At 43.2% G+C, this 19972-nt stretch overlaps 1 protein-coding gene across 6 annotated transcripts in view; it reads left to right on the top strand.

Moving 5' to 3' along the window:
* The window catches only part of LSAMP (limbic system associated membrane protein), a 1005382-nt gene that overhangs the window by 837470 nt on the left and 147940 nt on the right, over positions 1-19972 (top strand). For all 6 annotated transcript variants that reach the window (XM_027681180.1, XM_027681182.1, XM_027681178.1 and 3 more), the window contains one exon: positions 2167-2399. In XM_027681180.1, the coding sequence (XP_027536981.1) occupies positions 2167-2399 (233 nt within the window). The remainder of the gene's footprint in view (positions 1-2166; positions 2400-19972) is intronic.

The raw sequence follows: 19972 nt of genomic DNA, 5'->3' as shown, positions 1-19972 counted from the left end.
ACGCATGTGCAAAAGGGCTCGTGACCCTTAGACAGCCAGCTCTGGAGGCAGTCTGGATGTTCCTACAGGGCTGCTGCTCCCAGACCTGGGGCACACTGCCCTCCATGGGTCCTTGCTTTCACCTCCTGTCAATGCTGATTACAGCCTGGGACAGCCAGTGCAACTGGAGTCATGGCCCACTGTAGTACTACTGTTTTCTACATGTAAGTGGCTGCCCATGGATTCCCCTGCCTCTTTCTATATGACAAAGAGCAGCTTTTTTAAAACAACTGAGATCACACCTGAGAGCTCACCCCAGGGGCAAGTGCCTGCCTGGCTGGGAGGGTGGGCTCTGGCCTGAGGGCCAAACCCTCTCCCCACCCTTGGCTGGATGGCGGTAGTAAGGGACAGGATCTGTTGGGCTGCTCTCTAAAGCAAATGTTTGTTGGATCAGACAGAGCTGCTTACAGCTTGGCCAGCAGTGTGGTGAGCCTCTCGTCGATGCCCACACAGCTTGGCTTCCCTCCTGCCCACAAGTAACCCCAGAACAACTTGGACAGCATCCATGGGCATGCCAAAAGGGAGTGGGTGAGAGGTGCCGGCCATAATGGTAGGGTCACATCACAAGGGATGGCAGCTGCAGCACAGCGTGAATGAAATGCATTCAAATAGAGGAACTTGGAAAATGTCTGACCCATGCTAAAAGGCTGTATGAAAGCCTACTGTCCAATATTTGTCTTATCTTGAAGCAATAATCCTTATCCTCTCTCTTTTCTCTTTTAAATACAACACATGCATGAACAGTGAATAGGACACAATCCTGTGCAATGTGATCTAGAAGACTCTGCTTGAGAAGGGAAGTTTGACCAGATGACCTCACTGTGGTCCTTTCCAACCTTACCCATTCTGTGATTTTGTAACAGTGGTGGGGAGAGGTGCTGGCTTATTTGGATGCTGTGACACTGTGGGCAGAGCTTTGAGAGGTGAAGGAGCAACACGTCTGGAGACTGAGCTTCCCCATTTATCCACAAAGCAAATGTGGTGTGAGCTGCTGCAGGGCAAACCCTCTCAATCATTCTGGGGCCCACCCTGGTGGGTACAGCTGCCAGGATGAAAGAGGAGTTATGTCTCTGTGTCTTCTTCAGCCCTGGTCCTCTTGAATAAGACACAGCTGAGAGTGAGCAGGACGTGCCTTGTCATTGGCATCTCCTGATCTCTTCTGTGCAAGTCTCCTGGTGGTGGGAAGTGATGCAGAGCAGGTGCCTTTGCCAAAACTGTATTTGTTTTCTCAGCACCTTGTCTGCTTTGTCAAGAAACAAAATACTTCTCATGCAGATGCAACAGGGTTAGTCAGTCCTCTGCTTTGTGATGGTTGGCAGTTGGGGCCATGGCAGTTGCTGCTCCTCCTGCTGCTCCTCTGCTTGCCACCCCTAGCTGTCATTCCTCCTCTCCTGTCCACCTGAGATCTTCACAGGACATGCTGCGTGTCTCATAGGGATGGCAGTGACACCCTGCAGCCTCTTCTTTTCAGCCTGAGATCTGCACTTGCCTGCACAAGCAGGCAGATGTGCATCAGCAGGGAAGGGGGTGGGTGTGTGTGTGTGTGTATGTGTTAGAAGCATAAAGTTTGAGCAGTGAATCCCTCTTTCCACAAAGCTATTTTTGGTCAGAGGGATGTAGAAAGGAGATATGCTATAATTCTCTCCCCCTGTGCTGCTGAATTTGAGGGATAGAGGAGCTGTGCCCTGATCTGACAAAGCTAGAGCCCTGAACCTTTGCCCTCCAGGCTGGAAGAAGTCTGGGAGTGTAACTATCTTGTATACTCAACTTTTGAAGGTGAGGGAAAAGCACAGGAAGAAGTATGTACTTCTGACCTTTCCCACTGTCAGGGTTAGAAGGGATTTGGTGATCAGGATCTCTTTTGGCCTTCCAAAGTAACTTTTGGTGCAGGTGTAAAGAAGAGAGAACAGGAGACATGGCCACCTCAAATCCCATGGTTTCATTAACCTTAAAAAATCATTGTGAAATACATGTCCATGGGACAGCAATGATGAGAAGATGCTGTGGTTCACTGACAAGGCAGGAATGTGCTATGAAATTTCTAAGCAAAGTAGTAAAGGGGAGGGAAAAAAAGGAGATGAAGGAGAGGGTTGTTGATCTCCCCCTCACCTTTCTCATCCTCTGCAGGTGTTATGTAGAAGACAGAAGCTCCAAGGTGGCCTGGTTAAACCGTTCTGGCATCATTTTTGCTGGAGAGGACAAGTGGTCCCTGGACCCTCGAGTAGAGCTGGAGAAGAGAAACCCCCTGGAATACAGCCTGCGGATCCAGAAAGTGGATGTCTATGATGAGGGGTCCTATACGTGTTCAGTGCAAACACAGCATCACCCCAAGACTGCCCAGGTTTACTTGATCGTGCAAGGTAAGCAACATACCTGTTAAGAGAGCAAAGAGCAAAATAAACAGTGAGTGGGGGGATCTGTATCTTTCTTAGAGAAACTCCAGCCTGTGTATCCCTTATGTTTACAACAGGAGCCAGCAGGACTGTCCCCTTCCACTGCAGCACAGCATGGCTTTACTCTGCTGTCAGTTTGTCCTTTTAAAAGTGGTGACAGAGCAGGGGACACCAGTGATGCCAAGACATATTCTAGTATAATGCAAACCTGGCTCCTTGCTCAGGTTGTTTTGGCACTGAGGCGAAAGCATTTGTTCATAATGACACTTGTCAGAACATTGTGCTTGCTTCATCTCTTCCCAGACAACCCTTTGGTTTCTTTGCCTCCTCCTTCCTCCTCAGGTTTCCTTTCTTTTTTCTTGTGTCAACAAGCTACTGTGCTGTGTTTTTTGGCCTTCCATTGTCAACTCTTTGCAAGGCTGGGGAATTAATTTTCCTGGGTGTTTTTCTGTGTTGGGTCATTGGTTTGCAGGGTGTGCTGTCACTAAGCATGTGTGAAACCTGGTACCTGAGATAGCTGCCATGTACCTTATGTTGCCCTCTCCTTTTTTAGCTGCCCTCCTCCTGTGTGGGTTGTAGGGAACTGGAAACTTGGCAAACCAGCACTGTCCTATCTGTCTGCCTGCATTTATGGTACAACAGACAGTAAACACATTAAAGGGTTCACCAATTACTGGTTAAGGGCATTAGTGAGTTTACTTGTTCCATCCTGTCCTGACCAGAATACCAAACAAGTGAGTTTATTCAGTTTTCTTTTGTTTTTCTTTTGATCTTCATGCCGTTGTGTCTATCTGCCCATTTATCTAAAATATTTATAGACCAGCTTAGGTGATGGGTATGTATAAATGCATTTGATACATATTACAGATATGTTCGATTTCTACATTATCTTTCAGGCTGGGATTTGTTATTTCTCCTGATTTGTCTAGTAACCCATAAGGCTGTAGATTTTATTCCTCTCAGCAAGTTTTTTAATTGCTCTGGATATAAATGCACGCACAAAGGGACTTCTCCTCTTGCTGGTACTACGTGGCAAACCGCTGGAGTGTGCCTGGTGTGAAATGCACTGAGCAGCCCTGGAGCTGTACCCTGCCTCACTGCTCGCTGTAGCAGTGCATAGCTAACCGTCTGGAGGTGGTTTATTGCTGGTAAAATCTCGCAGCACACAATTTCCATTTACCTGTCAAGAAAAATATAGGGATAAATGAATTTTAGAGCCATGCACATGTATTATTAATTTTATTTGTGCCTATTAGGTATGGGCCTAAGCAGCAAAATTGAGTTCTCTAGCTTAGCTTTCACCTAAATATATAGGTACCCGACTCTGAACTACTGCCACCTTTCTGAGAATGAGAAAATTTAAGTTTTGACACACCTAAACTCTGGATGCCTGTAAACAAGGTATCTGTGGGAAATCATGTTCTAATACCTGCCAGAGATTTAGCCAAAGACCCGTTGTGACATCGTGCTTGCTGCAATCCTGTAATTAGGTGAAATTCATAGCTTTAATTTTTCTAAAACTAAATTTCATCTGAAAAAAACTCAAGCAAAATATAAATAAAAAATCCTTTACAAATTGGAAGAGTTAGTCTCATGTTAAACCATGTTTTAAAAATAATCTTAACTAATAAAACTAATTTAGTAGAAAAAATATATACGTTAGAAAATAATCCCTTTTGTCTCTGAGTATCATATAGTCATATTGATTGCTATTTTTCTCAGACTTGCAGGTTGTCTGCCTGAAAAATAGTCTGCTGCTAGTACAAATTAAAGGAGTTTGGATATTGAGTCATGCTAAGCTTGTTATTTATTTAATGTAGTTTATTTACTTCTTGTGATTTTGTGTTCATAAATTTCAAAATGTAGGCTATATAAAGCTCTGGGCATCCCAAATGTAAAAATAATAAAAAAAGGAAAATACGGCTCCGGAAACATTAAATGACAGGGTGGTCAACTGATTTGCCTGGTAATCTGTGAAGAGAATTTCTGGAATGTTGGTCAGTGATTCCCTTCAAACAAGCCCAGGAAAACAGAAACAAGCCAGGGTCAGAGACACCTTGCTTGCTTTGTGCATGCAGTTGATGCCTGGATTAGCCAGTGAAAGATACTGCAGTGATAGTTGCTCATACCCTGGAAACAATTGGCTGTCTTAGGGCCATGCCCAGGCTTCCCCTTCTGCTCACTCAGCACTGTCATGGATTTTTCTGATCCCCTCTGCACTGTATCCTAAAGACAAGTCCTTTATCTCCCCTGGTTCAACTATCTCATCTATCTATCCCCTGTGGAAACCCAGCCTCTATTACCCCTAGAAACAATTGGGATAGCTGTACCAGAGACTAAGAAATGAGTAGGCCGATACTAGAGGGCTGTTGGAGCCCTTATAACTGGAGACCACTCCATGTCCAGCTGAAATAGGATACACTGCATTTAGGTCACTGCAGTCTAATGGAGTTGCCTTCTAGGAGCAGGTCCTTTCCTTTCTTGAGAAAATCAGCTTTCTCCAGGGTGAGCTCTGCTTGGTAACCTCTGCTGGCCAGAGATGCAGAAGTATATCTCAGAAAGAGGGACATCACCTCTCTAATGTGTGTGCCTGTGCCCTTCAGTATTTCCAAGGGAAGAGCCACTTCTGTTTTGTCAGCCAGCACCAGTCTCTATATAAAAGCCTACTCAGTCTGCTCCCTTCCTCTCTTAAGTGTTTATATCACTGATAGTATCCTTCTCAACTGGGGCGTATTGCAGACCTCTAAAAGGACATAATTAAACAACACTTAAGAAAAAAAAATCGGAACTTCATGGACAGCTAAAAGTAGAAAAAGTTTTCTTCATAGGTCTTTCCTCCTTTTCAAACATAAAGCCAACTCTGCTGGTAGAAGTAGGCATTCACTGCCAAAAGATTCATCAGTACAACTGTGGCCATCTCTTCTGTCTTTCTGACCCAGGTGGGCAGCATTGCTTGCAAGGTGGATTGGACTGGAACGAGCTGTGTCTGCCCAGCTCAGTTTTTACCAGATGCTGGTGCTGCACTCTCTGCACTGGAATGCATACGTGAAGAGAATGCTCTGAACCACCACCTCACTCAAAGCATTTTGTGCTGTTTCAATTGGAGTGTAATGGCCACTAGCAAATCTTTCTGTTTCCTACCCCAGATATTTCTGTTGGTGTCTGATCAGAAGAGCAAACATTTGGAAGGACCTGCAAAAGATGGTCTGGTCCCTCCCTATGCAGTGAGACAAGACCAGCTCCACAGTGGTTGCCCCTAACATGTATTTTTTGAAGACACCCTGTGCCTGCATAGCTGGTGCATGTCCATTATTCACTCTCCTTGCATTTGAAAAGCATTTAGTAATGTATGATTCAAATTGATTTTGCTGCCAATTATTTCTGGTCCTTCCAAGATATGTCGTGGTTATTTCTCCTCCTCTTCCTCAGACTACCTTTTATCTGCCTGAAAGCCATTAATTCCTGTGTCTCAGATGCCTCTAGTCCAGCTTAACAGGCTCACTGTTTCTCACAGGTCCTATTTTCCAATCTTTGTGTCATACATATTTCACTACTGTTTGATTTGTCTACATGTTTTCTTAAATTTACTGTCCAAACCCAAGAAGGGAGTTCCAGTTCAGGATTCAGTCATGCAGATACAAATACCAGCCATGTTTTCCATATCACACTTCACTTACCTAACCCCAGAATGAATGAGATTTACCTTTTTTTTTATGAGTGCCTCATTACTTTCACTTAGTCTCTCTGCAGCTTTCTAACCCTCTCTTACTGGTCTGCAGCACAGTCTGCATCTCATTCTCCACTTCTGTATTTGAACATTAATTGTTTTTCCCCCTTCCTGAGCACAGTGCTTTGTGCTCGCTGTTGCTGGATGCCATCTGGTTGGTTTCTCCATGGAGACCGCTTCTTCAATTTACTTATGATCCTGGTCTCCAAAGCACTTGCAACTGCCCCCAACTTGGTGTCATCGACAAAAGTCAGGTGACTTCTTTCTGTTCCTTCATGAAGGTGTTAATTAAAGTATTCAAGAGATCAGGACACAAAAGCAGACTGTGGTAGGAGCCCACAAAAACCTCCATCCCTGGTGGATAACGATCTGTTGATTGCAGCTCTTTGAAGCATCCTGATGGTGATTTAACATCCGCCATATTCTTGTAGCTTGTTGAAGACTGTCAGGTCTTCTGAAGTCAAGATATATCTCATAATCACACATACTGCTCCTGCATTATCTGCTATGCCAGATATCCTACAAAAAAAAGGGGAAATGAGGCTGGGGTAGCATGATATGTGCTTGCCAAAAGTACATTGCTTATTTTTTCTTTCACTCTGTTATTATCCTCTCGGTGCTTATAAATGGGATGTTTAATCATTTGTTCCAGTATGTTGAGTGACTTGTTCCAGGAGAATTGAGTCGTAACAGGGACACAGTGACTGCCACTTTCCCAGCATTACCTTGGCTTCTTGTTCTTTTAGGGCAATATCCTCATGCCCTTCTCAGGCATTAAATATCAATAGAGAAATCTCTATAGTCCTTAGTTATCTCATCAGGCTCACAGACACAAGGGCACAGAGATTTTAGCATGCATAGGGTTTAAAAGTTCTGCAATGAAGACATAGGCCTGTCCAAGTCAATCTAAAGGAATAACTCTATTAGGAGGAAGCAGATGGTTGCTGTATTTGCTGTCCAGAGCCTTTACAGCTAAGCATCATTGTGAGTGGAGGTGTTTGGGAACTTTTCAATGAAACAAAAACATTCCACTGTTTATGACTTTTAAGTTTTAATTTAATCAGGAAGGTTTTAAAGGTCTGAGGTACTTTTTCTAGTCAAATTTGGGAAGACAAAAAGGTATAGCATTGCCACAGCCTATCTAAAAAATAGAGCAGTCAGTTGAGGTATGAAGAACTCATGTTCACATTTTTGCTCAGAGCTGGGACTCCTGCAGACTCACTAACATTTCTTGTGATTCTCAGTTATTGGCTGTTCAAACATGTGGGCTCTCCCTTGGTTTAATGTTTATTTCATGAAAAAAAAAAAATTAAAAGCCTTTGTCATTTTTGCAAAACAAAAACAAATTTAGAAAATGTCAGCAGCAAATGTTCACAAAGAGGAATGCTTATTTACTGTCCTGTCTTAATCACAAACCTGAAGTCAAATGCATAGCAGCTAAGGCCAAATCCTACAATTTTCTTTCTAACTGATAGGCATTAATATGTGATAAAAAGCACAGAATGTAGCCTTTCTCCATTATGAATTGCCTTTGTAGAGCTCCTTGCTTGCAAAGATTCAGACTCACTAGTCATTGTTACAAAGTGGTATAAGGATGTATTTGTTGCTGCTGGGATTTAACCATAGAAAAATTATTAACAACTATGAGTAGATTAGCTGTGCCTCCTCTCAGTCCACTCTCCTGAAATTAAAGGACTTTGTGCTGGTGACTGGTACAGCACAGCAGAGAGAGATCCTTTACCCAGAAAGGCAGCTGAACCAGTCTGGCTTCCCCAGTGTGTGAACTGCTCTGCCAGTGAGCCCCTTGGTAAGAGCTGGGGCTGGGGCTGAGGAGGGAGGGTGTTGTCCACCATCCCTGGAGATATTCGAAAGATGTGTAAATGTGGCTTTTAGGCACATGGCTTAGTGGTGGACTTGGCAGTGCTGGATTAAAGATTGGACTCAGTGATCTTAGAGAGCTTTTCCGACCTAAACAATTCTGTGATTCTATGATCCGCCCAGACCTTGCCTTCATTTCTGAGGACAGCAATGGGGAAAGATGATGCTTTAGACATAGAGGCTGTAGGAAAGGTTTCTGATCAGAATGGAAGGCAGGCACATGAGTGTGTATTCTAGGAGCCTGAAGTGGTGGTAACTTCTGCTGGTCACCAGCCTGGGTCCTGAGCCAATGAGCCAGAGAGGGGGGTCTTCCGACCAAATGTAGATGTAACCATTGCAGTGGTTTATCTTGGACTCCCTTTGTCATTAGTGAGGAGGCAAGACTCTTCTCAGGCATAGCCCAGTTCATCCTTAAGTAGCCATCCAAAATTCATCAGATGAATTGACCAATGGAAATGGGATCGTCCCTCCCCTGGCTGTAGCAGGAAGCTCAGGGTGAGCAGTGCATTTGGTGCCATGAATCCTCTTAGCCTTTCCACACCTCTTTCAGTCAATCTTCACTGGAGTTTATTCCCTGCCAGCATATGTCATTGGTGGCTGTCAGGACTTGCAGGGGGTTGCTGGGAGACTGGAGCCAGGCTGGTCTTGATCTTAGCAGATCTGTGGTGGGAGCCCACCTTGGCATGCCTGGCCTTCCCACCTCTTCGGCCAGCACTGGAAGCAGAGTGGTTTGAAGAGATTTTTCCTTTGCTAGCTAGACAGTAAGGATGTCAGAGTCAGATGCTGTTCTCTGAGAGATTTTGACATCCCCACTTTGTGGGTGCAGAGCCCAGAACTCGTAGGGATCTTTCTGAGCACTGACACTGTAGTGTTTTTCATTCCAGGGAGTATGCAGTAGGTAAGAACAAGCACAGGCCACTTTGTCTTTTTGAGGACATAGCCCCAATGGGAAAATGACAGCATATTTGGCATGCTGTTGCAAACAATAATGAGGTGACATGGGAATATGAATTTTCTGGGAAGTAGGAAAAAAAAGATCATTTTAGTGGGAATGGTGGGGGAGGAGGAAAAAAAAAGGTTGGAGGGAGGAGATAAATTCGGGTTACTACAGGGACTGGAAGAGACAAGTCCAGTATGCTTGGAAGGAAGTGACAGCAGATCAGTTTGATGGGGAAAATAAGCTGAGAGAACAGGGAATAATCTTGGTGAACTGAAGGATGTTAGATCTTGCTGCACCCCTTTTGCTGTTACCATGGACCTTAATTTCTGACCAGCAAAATAATTCCAGAATGTGAGGCACTCAGTAGTAATGGTGGCAATTTTTCTAGGTTTTCCGTGTGGTTTGTTTTGGCAAACTCATAAATTGCAGGAAAATGCACCTGGTGTTTCATAGGTTATCAAGGAACTTCCTTCCACTCCCTATCTAGTATTTTTATTGCTTCCCCATAGTGTCCTGATGCTCTTAACTTCTGTTTTCCTATCTCCAGGCATGCCTGGAATGTTACTATGCATCACCGGCTTTGGCTCGTTATATTGGTTGGATCTTAGCACTTCCTAGTGCATAAATCAGGAGTTTTTTCTGGAAATATTTCGGTGCTTGCTTTGCAGGTGCAAGCAGAAGACAAAAACAGAATACTTCAAAAAATGCTTACTCATTTTGGAGAAAGAAGTATAGCACAAAATATATGGAATTCTTTCATGTGGCTGGGAGGAAGGATCTTGGTATGATAATCCAAGTCCTTAGTAATATAAATCAGCTTAGCTTGAGTGGTCTCTTCAGAGCTTATCAGCTGACTTTGTGTGATTTTGTCAGATCAGCTGATTCTAGATTCAGACCAGTCCTTTGAAAGATTGTGCCTTGTTATTTCTCAGTCTAAAGGTCTCAGTCTACAGTCCCAAGTCTTAGCCCAGACTGTAAAACAGGGGAGCTGGGACAATTTTTTTTTCTCAGCTCCAAACACAGCAAGAACTTAGTCCCACGACCAAGTCCACTACTCCTTGAGAGAGTGCAAATAACCATCAATTTTAAAGCCAACTGTATTCCTGCTCCCACTGCTGGAAAAAAGATGTGGTAGCACAATAGAGTTGCCTTGACTTGTTGCAAGCCTTGAAATTTGAACCAATTTGTCCACAAGAGGATATGTCCTCTTAGACATCCGAAGTCCTATATAGATTGCCATTCCCTGTTTCCTCCATCACGACCTGTGTCTTGTCAGTAGTGAGTGAATAATTTTTTTTGCCACATCCTCTTGAGATCTCTTTGTAGAAAAAAAGTATTAGTATAATCAGGAATAAATATCTTACTCATTTTACATAGCAGGCCTGTAACTGCTTAGTAGCTTGAAAATGAGCAAAAATCTGTTTTTTAAAAATTCCCAAAAAGTTCTCACCTGAAGCTTTGGATTTCTAACACAAAATAATGAGAAAAGATACATAGCTAGTCTCTATTAGACTTAAGGACCAGCTTGTCTCTTTACTTGCAATGTGGATGTAAGCTAAGGTTAATCATGCTCCACATTTCTCTGTCTCAGCTCAACCTTTTCCATAGCTTTACTGTCCATTTTATTTTCTTCCTTTCAGTTGAAAGAAATACTGCCAGGTTGAGATTAGCCAGATTTGTGGTTTGCTTAGTTGAGCTTTTATTATGTCCAAACCCTGGAGGCTTTGGCTTCCTGAGGAAACAAGACGTGTGTATGGGTTTATTTATATGGTTATGCTGTTTGCTTGCCTTTCTGCTTGGCAGTCCTCTGCTCAGCTTACTCCAGCACCCCTCGTACCTGCTGTGACCTTGCCCCAACAAGAGCCCCTAAAATTCTCCCAGTGGACTCCTGTCTTCTGCATCCCTTACCAATGGGATGTGTAAAAGGCTGTGTGGTTGCAGGTTGGTTTGGAGCCACGCACGTGCCAGCTGGTGGGGTGCCACCTTGCCTAAAACTGGTCAAGAACTCTGAAGGTTTTCTGAGGTATGAAGCATCAGGACCTAGGACATGTAGCTGTGGTAAAACAGACTTTGCAAATTCCAGTGTTTGTGGAACAGTGTGTTCTTTTTTCTGTTTACTTTATTTCATCGGTGCCAGTGGAGTCAATACTGCAAATCTGCCACGCTCAGAACTCCATATGGGATGAAGTTCCAGATTCCTGGGGTCCACCAGCTCATGCTCTTTGGTTTTGGCTGCTGTGTTGCTATCTACACTCATTGTAACTGTTTGTTAGTGGATGAGAACCTGGATCAAAATCTTGATTCCACTAAAGTTAAAGGGAATTTTGCTTCACCGGAGCCAAGATTTCATCTGAAATTGGAATTGGCTAGAAACAGATTGTAAAATAAACCTAAATTGAGCCAGCAGTTCAAAAATAACATCAAGACTTATAGAAAGAAGCACATTTCTTTCCTGTCTTAAAAGCTTTCAACTTTACTCTTTAATATGAATTAATTACAGAAAGAAAGAAAGAAATTAGCATTTCAGGGAAGGGGAACAAGGAGACTCTCCTTTTAGAAGTGGCTCAAGGATTTTAAGAGGGGGGAGAAGCAGGTAGGCATGGTCTCTGTGCTGTGCCTTCCTACCACATCCTTGTGTCTGCTTGGTGGAACCTGACTCCAGCTGACACACAGTAACTGTGTGCTCTTACCATTTATTTCTCTGCAGTTGCTGACCCTAATCACTCCTGAACGGACGCATAGTCTTTCTTTTTGGTGTATATGCGTGCTATGCCTTGTAGGATAAGGCTCCAGCTGCTTTCCACAAAAACAACGAATGATAAATCGTATTAGGTAATAGGTTTTCAGGGTTTGGATTTTGATGGCTTCTTCAGAGCTGCAACTCTTCTTTTTATCTGTATAAACATTGGAATTGCTACCCCAGTAGCAGCTCCTTATTCACCAGAAAGTGAAGAAACATTCTGAGAAAATAATTACTTAATATCACATTTGCTGTATAGCTGCTAAAATGTCAGGAGTTGGTTGCTTGGGAAAAAAAAATCCACAAAATAACAGAATAGCAGTTCCATTTAATAAAGCCTGAGACGTGATAGTTAAGGGGAAAAAATAACTTGCCAAATGTGCACACAACAAAATAGACAAAAAAGAAACAGATACTTAGACATATGGCTTCCATTTACAGAGTATTCAGACAGTGAGCACTTTCTCAAAACCCAACCACAGTTTTTGAAAATGTCTTTGAGAAAACAAATATCAGGTTAAAAAGTGTTACTCTCCAACAGAAAACAGGAAGAAGGTTGTTCCTGGGGAGGAAACAAAGATTGGCGTTGACAGTCAGAGGGAGCATGAGCATGTGGCTGCTCTTGCTGGCAGTGCTGGGTCTCTGCATGTCACAGCTCAGGTTGTCAGTGGGCAGACCTGTGGTAGCAGAAACTAAGCCCTGCTTGAGAAGTTGTAGTGGTGTGTGAAAGTCTGAGAATAAAATCAAAAGATCACATTTTTTCTACAAGATGCATTGGGAGTGCCATCATTTGCCTGCCTGCCTTTTCCTGAAAGGGCCTTTGGAGATCCCCAAATGGGATTTGTAAGATTTCTCAGTTCTGATATCAAAAGACAGAGGCTTCTGAGGCTTGAGGAACACTACTGTTAAAATTCCCTCCTTCTTCATGTATCAGATTTCCCTACGTTGTCTATTTGATGGCATGATCTTGTGCTTCCCAAGTCTTTCATAAAATCTTCTACGAATGTCTTAACTTATTGTGTGGACCTATAAGAATGAGGAATGGTTCTCAAAAAATAAAACTTTTGGTGCTCCTTAAACAGAAAAGAAGACTACAGCTACATTTTTTTTCCCCATTCCGTGAAGGTTACCTTAAAAAAAAAAATCTGTGGAGAAAAAAAAATTGATAACTAGGGAGGTCCTCTTTAACAAAATGAGAAATGGATTTTGGTGATAAGTTTTAATTTAGGGCAAATAATTTAATTGGAATGACTCATTAATTTTGGGGTGCGTAAATTGGGCCTCTGGCAGCCTATTATCTTCTTTATTCCTTTCTGAGTCTTCTCTATCAGTAGTATAAGAAAAGCCTTTTGCCTTTAATAAGGTAAGGAGACACTGCCTTTGAATGTGTGGTGAAAGGACTGTCATGGTGCAATGATTTTAACGTAATGGCATCTCACCTTTAGGTGCCCTCAGCTTGTGAGATGCTCAGGCTGCAAGACCAGTGAGTTTGTTTTCACAGCGTCTGGGCATATGGATACTCAGCTCTGCACAGGCTGTGGGTGATGTGGTGGGCCTGGGGCATCTGCCCGTAGTTGGCTTGGGCATAAGAGAGGTTAGTAGCACTCTGCCTGGGAGGGTGGTCGTGAGCTGCCTGCTGGATGCTCTGAGAAAATTCTCTGTAAGGAGACCAGAACTATGCAACCAGAAAAAAATCTGTGTTAGGGCTAAAGTACTGTAAACTGTACTCTGAGTTAGTGGGTGAGTGGGACATCTACTCATGTTTTGTTAGCTCAGAAGTTCATCTCTCAGCTTTGATATGCAGCAAGTATATCCATCAAAATGTTAAATGTAGACAGGCAAAGAAAAACACACTGAGTAAGGAGCCTTTTGCAGGGAGAGAAGCCAAGAAGCAAGATCCTAAACCTCAATTCCACATGGCCCTCACGCAGGTGCCATGGCAGCAGCTGTAGTCTGGAGAGTCTCTTCAAAATGATTGTCCCCTTGTTAAACTGATGGGAATGTGACTTTTGGGTATGTTCCTGTTTTGAATGCAAAAAAAAAAAATTAAAATTCTTTGAGAAGAAGTATGATAAATCTCCCCAAATAGCTACAGAACAGACTGTGCAAGGTAGAAGCCTTATGACCTTGACTATACAAATCCAGCTATGATTTTAGGGATTATGAATGCATAGAGCTCCCAATTCATGATTTTACCTGAGAGATTAATCCACTTGTTGACCTGTGGGAATGAGGTTAAGAACCAGAGTTCATAGGGAGACCACCACTCATGAATCTGTTTGAAGGGAGTGTTAACAGAGTGTCAATGACTGCTTCTACTGTGTTTTTAACTATTGTGAATATGTTTCACATAATTCGTGGGATGCTTGTATTCCAGGAGAATATTTATAGCTGTGCAAAATCTGTGGACCACCTTGGAAATTCAGGTTGACGCCTTGGTTTTGCCTATACACTTTCTGTGGATAGTATCAGGGAAAGGCCTGGACTCCAGGCCAGATGGCATAGATAAGCTCATGTTCCTGCCACTCGATGGTACTACCTTCTGGCATGGATAGATCATGTCCACGCTACATTGGGCACTGGTGGGGAGGGCTGGTCTTCTCCATGCTCACTGTGGTGACCTTGTGGCCCTGAGACATACTTGTTTTTTGATTGCTTGATTTGTTATGTTTTCTGATTAAAATTGCCTGAAATTATGCGAGGGCTGGGGTACAGTCTGGCAAACTGGTGCTTTTATAACCCGATGCCAAGAGTGTGTGTTACATGGCACAAGAAGGTATGGAGGAATTTGAAAGCCCAGGGCCTGTGGAGTTGTTGTTGGAGGACTTTCACTGGTTGAGGAAGCCAAACTTGGCATTATTTGCATGTCTAGAGCATGCTGTCCATATCAGCTGTGCCTGCTCCTCCTCTGAGAGGGGATGCACTAGTTCATTCCAGGAAAGAACCTGGGAGTGGTCTCATGGTTGTCCAAAGGACTGGAGCAAAACCAAGAGACTGTGGTTTGCTCTCTGGAGCAAAAGAGAACAAACCACTTCAGCAGTATAGACATTGCCATTCAAGGTCATAGAAGGTTCACCTCATTTTAACAAATCCAGGTTGTGTACATGGTGCTGCTAAATAAATTACCCAGGGGTCCTATCAGAGACAGGACTAAAATCCGAGTCCAGAGATACACATCTCTGTCATTGAGTCTTTTAAGTGTGACTCTCTTACTGTGTGGCATCTCTTGTCTGTATGGACATAAAGTCATGCCAATAGAAGTGGTATACTGCAGGTGAGATTCATCACATTTAATCTTAGACATCTGAGTGTTAGTAGCACAAATCTAAACTAGTCATCTGGCCCTCATCTGTAGTCTGTTGTGAGAAGTTGGCATCTTACTCTTTCTGCTGTCTGCCTTGAGATAATGTGATGGATCATCCTCCAGAAGTCCCTGTTACTTTGGACTACAAGAGGGATGAGAATGACTAACTTAGATTTACACAACAAACTTCTTGATGCCTGAAAGTTGGTGACATGAATCCACCCTGCATGCTTATGCAGGAAAGATGAAACTGTGTAGAAGACTAGTTCTGGAGACTCTGGCATTACCCACAATCTAATACTGTGTCCTCAGTTGCATTGACAGGTGTTGACTCTTCCTCTTGCCATAGCTTGGATTGTGTGATATTAAATAGTATAACAATACCTTATGTTTTAGTCTATAATCTGTTCTTCATTGGATAATGCTTTCAGTTATAATCCCTGACATATTTACTTGTCCTTGCAATGGGCAGCTACATTCCCCTCCAAATCTCGTGCTTTAAGCCTGACATAAATTCATACAAGCTCTCCCAGTAGAAGGTTGCTATCTCCTTGATTCGATACTCTTGCCTGCTGTTTCCCACAGTGCCAGAGGGTAAGGGACTCCCCTGAAAAGATTTCTGCACTTCCTGCCACCAGCCCAGCATAGCCTGAGGCACAGGCTATATTTTTCACAAGATGAGTAATGCTATTCTAGCCCAAATTATTCCAGGGTACTTCATTTTTCTTCTGGATTTCATGCTGCCCCGTTTCTCTAGTCCTTGAACTCCTTTGAGATATCACTAGTGTTAGACCCAAGTGTTTTTTAGTATCTTCTTTCTTCTCCCTGGGGGTAGAATGATATAAGATTTACAAAAGAAACTCCAGATATTTATTCACTTGTACATGTAGTTCCAGGGAGCTGCAATGCCTGTTGCATACCAGTGCTGGGTGCTGCCATGCTTGTTTCCATCTCTGGTGCTGCAAAGTCCATTACTCCCTATGGATTTCCCTATGAAGTGTTACCTTCTTTCTCCTGGGGTTCAAGAGCACACTGCTGACTGGTCTCCCAGCCCTTTCCACTCCTTTAAAAAAACCAAAAAACATCATCTCCATTTATCCAGTCCTATTGGGTTTGTGGGCACGTTTCTCACAGCAATTGCAGAAACTCTTGAGTCTGCACCTGAACAGCAGAAACTCTCCTCTCTTTGGCTCCCAGATCAAATCAAATTGGTGTTTATTTCATTGCCCTGATAAATTTTTTATTAACTATGTTAGAAGTCTGTGAGGAAGGGAGAGGGGGAAGAGAAGAAAAAAGCTGTTCAGGAATGTAGACTGGGCAAAGTGCCCACGATTAATGGGGTAGCAGCAACCAGCGGGTATTTGAAAATTCACCGGTGCCAACTGCCAGGAGGTTTTTGCTGCCTGTGACAGCTGGTCATCATTATCGGACGACTGCTTCTTTGTACATCTTAAATCTGTGTCTTTGTGTCTTACCAAGTCATTCTCAGTTTCTGTTTTGCAGGGACATACTGAAGCAATTAGGGCATGTTGGATGATTGCAGGGATGAGTGAACAGTGTTGGGTAATATACAAAAATTGCAATTTCTCTTCTATGCTAACCCTAATTCCCATATCTCAAGATGAGCTTAAACCACTGTCCCAGAGACAGGCCTCCCTCAGCATTGTATGAATTTGAATTGCGACTTTGCAGCTCTACCCAATCACTTGGTTATTCCTTATTCATGGCTGCTACAGAGCAGTTGGACTCCTCAAAGATTGTTACAGCCCATCTTTAGGGAAGCAAATCCCACCTTTGGTGCACCATATATGTTGCTATGTGTCTGCTGGCCCTAATGAAATAGTGAACACATAATCTTGATAAGGGGTTGCAAACTCATTAGCAGTTACTGAGGGCAAACTGAGACTACTGATTGTGTCACCTGACCTGAGGAAAAGAATCTGTAAGGCTAAATTTCTTGTATACATCTGCCAGAAGCCCACCTAAGAGACAACATGTCTCCTCAGGAATGAAGTAAATCCAGCTGATAGACCAAAGTGGAATAATGGTTGTAAAGGAGGATCTCAGAACAGAAGGGTTAAGTACAATGAAGACATATTCAGGTGGGGGTGAAGTGGCAATAGCAGAGATGTCAGGGGAGATAAAAGGCTTATACCAGTTCTCATTGAAATTTTTGATCTGGAGCTCCCCACAACAGGCAGTGGCTTGACTATATGTAGGGATTACTTGCAGGAAAACTTCTTAAGGATCTAGAGGGGACTCAGGCAAAATGCATTTACAGTGTCTGACATGAAGGGAACATATGAAATAGAAAATTGTCTTCGATGCTATACTCCCCAGGTCTTTTGTAGTTTCTGTTCCTCCTTGATCTGGTATATTCAGCCATTGGCCTGTTCTGGAAGAGTAAGCTGAGACCACTGGTGGGAAGAGCTGTCCTGAGCTCTTAGGAGGTGTACAGTCATACCTTCTCAGGAGCATTCCAACCCAGTCCTATTGAGCTAACAGCAGAGTGACCTGATTTTTTTGAAAGATCTATCTGGGGCACACTTGACACCATGCAGAGAAAGGAGGAATGTAGGTTTTTTTGGATGAATAGCTTTTTCTTTTCATGGCAGCCTCAGAAACCTGGAATGGGAAGAAACTGTGATTCTTGAGAAGGATGTGCCTTTCAGTTGGAGAGGAGACTGAAGTATATCTTGCAGAACATTGTTCAGCCAGGGATGTTGGGCTTGGGAAATAAAGAGAGAATAGGGAGTCCTCCAGACTAAAGCTCCTGTGGGACATGGCACCTCAGCACGGAAATACATTAACAGCATTGTTTACTTTCTCTAAGTATGAATGGGTATCCATGCTGTGAACATTTTAACTTTTTTTTTTGCTTCCACATCTCTGCAGTAAAATGTATTAAAAATTGCTGTGCCAAAACCCAAGTACAGAGGTATTCCAAACTGTGTCCCTGTGTAAGCCTCTGTGAGGCAGCCTATGAACCTCATGAGGCACTAGCTGGCAGAGGAACTCTCTAATTGGATCCAGACTGTTGTAAATCAGTGGGAAAATGCTTCTCATAATTTGACCGGTATTTTAGTTTATCATCAATTAGTGTTGCCTCTTATAGGGTCTCAAAGTATGCCACAGTTCAGGTTCTTCAGTGAGTTTGTTCATTAGCAGACCAATCACTGAGTTGTCTGCCACGGCAAAGCAGGTATTCTTGTCATACATCAGTTTTCTTCTCCTTCGCTTTTGCTGCTAGTGAGTTCTCACCATCCCCATCGTGTCTTCATTTCACTTGTTCACAGTGACACAAAATGTCTCCTGCCTGAGGTCAATCTCCCTGTGATAAAAGTCTTCCATAGAATTAGTCAGGCTGGAAGACAGGCAGGTATCAAAAAAGTAAGCCTTCAGAAAATGGTGGCAGGCTGTCAGTTCCCATTAGCAAATGCTGCCTGGGCAGCCTGCTGACTCTTCACCGTTGTAGGTGGGAGAGAGGTGTTTTAATGAGCAGCGAGAAAGTGGAGAAGGGAGCAAAAAGAAAGTAGTTTAGATCTGAGATGATACTTCTGGTAGTGGATGACAGACATACGTGTGTGCATGCTTGTGTTCATGTAGTGTTTGACAGCTGGTTTATATCAGTGCAATTTCACTGACTTCACAGAAGTTGCTCCTGATGTTTTCCAGACCAGTCCTGGGGTGTGCTGGATTGGATCTAGGTGCAAAACCACCCTCAAACAACTGTCAGACTCACCAAGTATTTAAAGAAGTTGTGTACTTCTCTGTGGAGGTCATAGCTAGGACTATCAAGGGCAGATCAGGAATGGGATGTATTCAGCTGTGAAATAGCCTCCCAAGGGCAAAGGTAGAAGAGTAGTTTTCCAGAAACTTTAAAGACTAGTTGGCCAAAACACTATTATATATGCAGCAGAGAACAAACCTGCCTTTCCGAGTGCCCCTAGCTCTGGAAGATGGAATAAGTGTGCAAATGATTCTTCTGTCTCTAGAGTACATGAACATCTGAGATCTGAATTGCTGCAGGTCCCATTCTTCTCCCTAGCATTTGACCTACATTTAAATTCTAATTGACTTAGAGTGAAGACTCATAAAGCTTTCTCTGTTTCGCCCGGATGCTGAATCCTCAATGAAAATATAAACTGTGTCATTAGATGTTGGGCGGATGTTGAGCATAAAGAAGCTGGTTTAAGCTGAAAATTGCACAGCTCATTCCAATTAGTCATTCTGCATATAAAATGCTCAAACTGACTATACTTTTAGTGTGGAAAGACATTAGTATAACTGAATACATCCCCACTGGATATTTTTATTAACACAAAAGTTGATGCTGGGATAGTGATGGAGATGTCATATGCCTTCTTCAGTTTTCTAGATGGGTCCAACATCTTCCTCCCTACTGGAAGCCCCTTTTACTTCTTCAGAAAATGCATTGTCTGCCTGAGTGCACTAATAATACCAGACCTGGCTTTGCCCACTCTACTGGAATTCTAGGGGACTATGCTGAACTGGTGAGGACCCTGCCATGGACATCCTGAGCACATTGTCAGTGCAAGCTATGTGACTGGTGGGACTTACCTCACTGAACTGTGTCCTTCTAATGGGTATCTAACCTGCGGTAGTCTTGGAAATGCTTGCAATGAATGGACCTCTCAAAATCACTCTCTATTCGTTAGCTCTAAGGTTAGGTTAAAAATAATAGACTCACAGAATCAGAATGGTTTGGGTTCAAAGGGACCTTAAAGATCCTCTAGTTTCAATCCCCCTACCATGGGCAGGGACACCTTCCACTAGGCCAGGTTGCTCAAAGCCACATCCAGCCTGGCCTTGAACAATTCCAGGGATGCACTCAGATTAAATGTCTTATTTTAGGAGACTAAATTAACTGAAGAGAATTACCACCACACACACACATTCCTTCGGCCGTCCTGGCTTATCTCTCAGGAGG

The sequence above is a fragment of the Neopelma chrysocephalum genome, unplaced genomic scaffold (genome assembly GCF_003984885.1).
Source record: "Neopelma chrysocephalum unplaced genomic scaffold, ASM398488v2 Primary Assembly neopelma1_60, whole genome shotgun sequence".
NCBI classification, from domain to species: Eukaryota; Metazoa; Chordata; class Aves; order Passeriformes; family Pipridae; genus Neopelma; species Neopelma chrysocephalum.
Note: the sequence above shows the minus strand (reverse complement) of the source record. Positions and strands in the feature narration are given on the sequence as shown.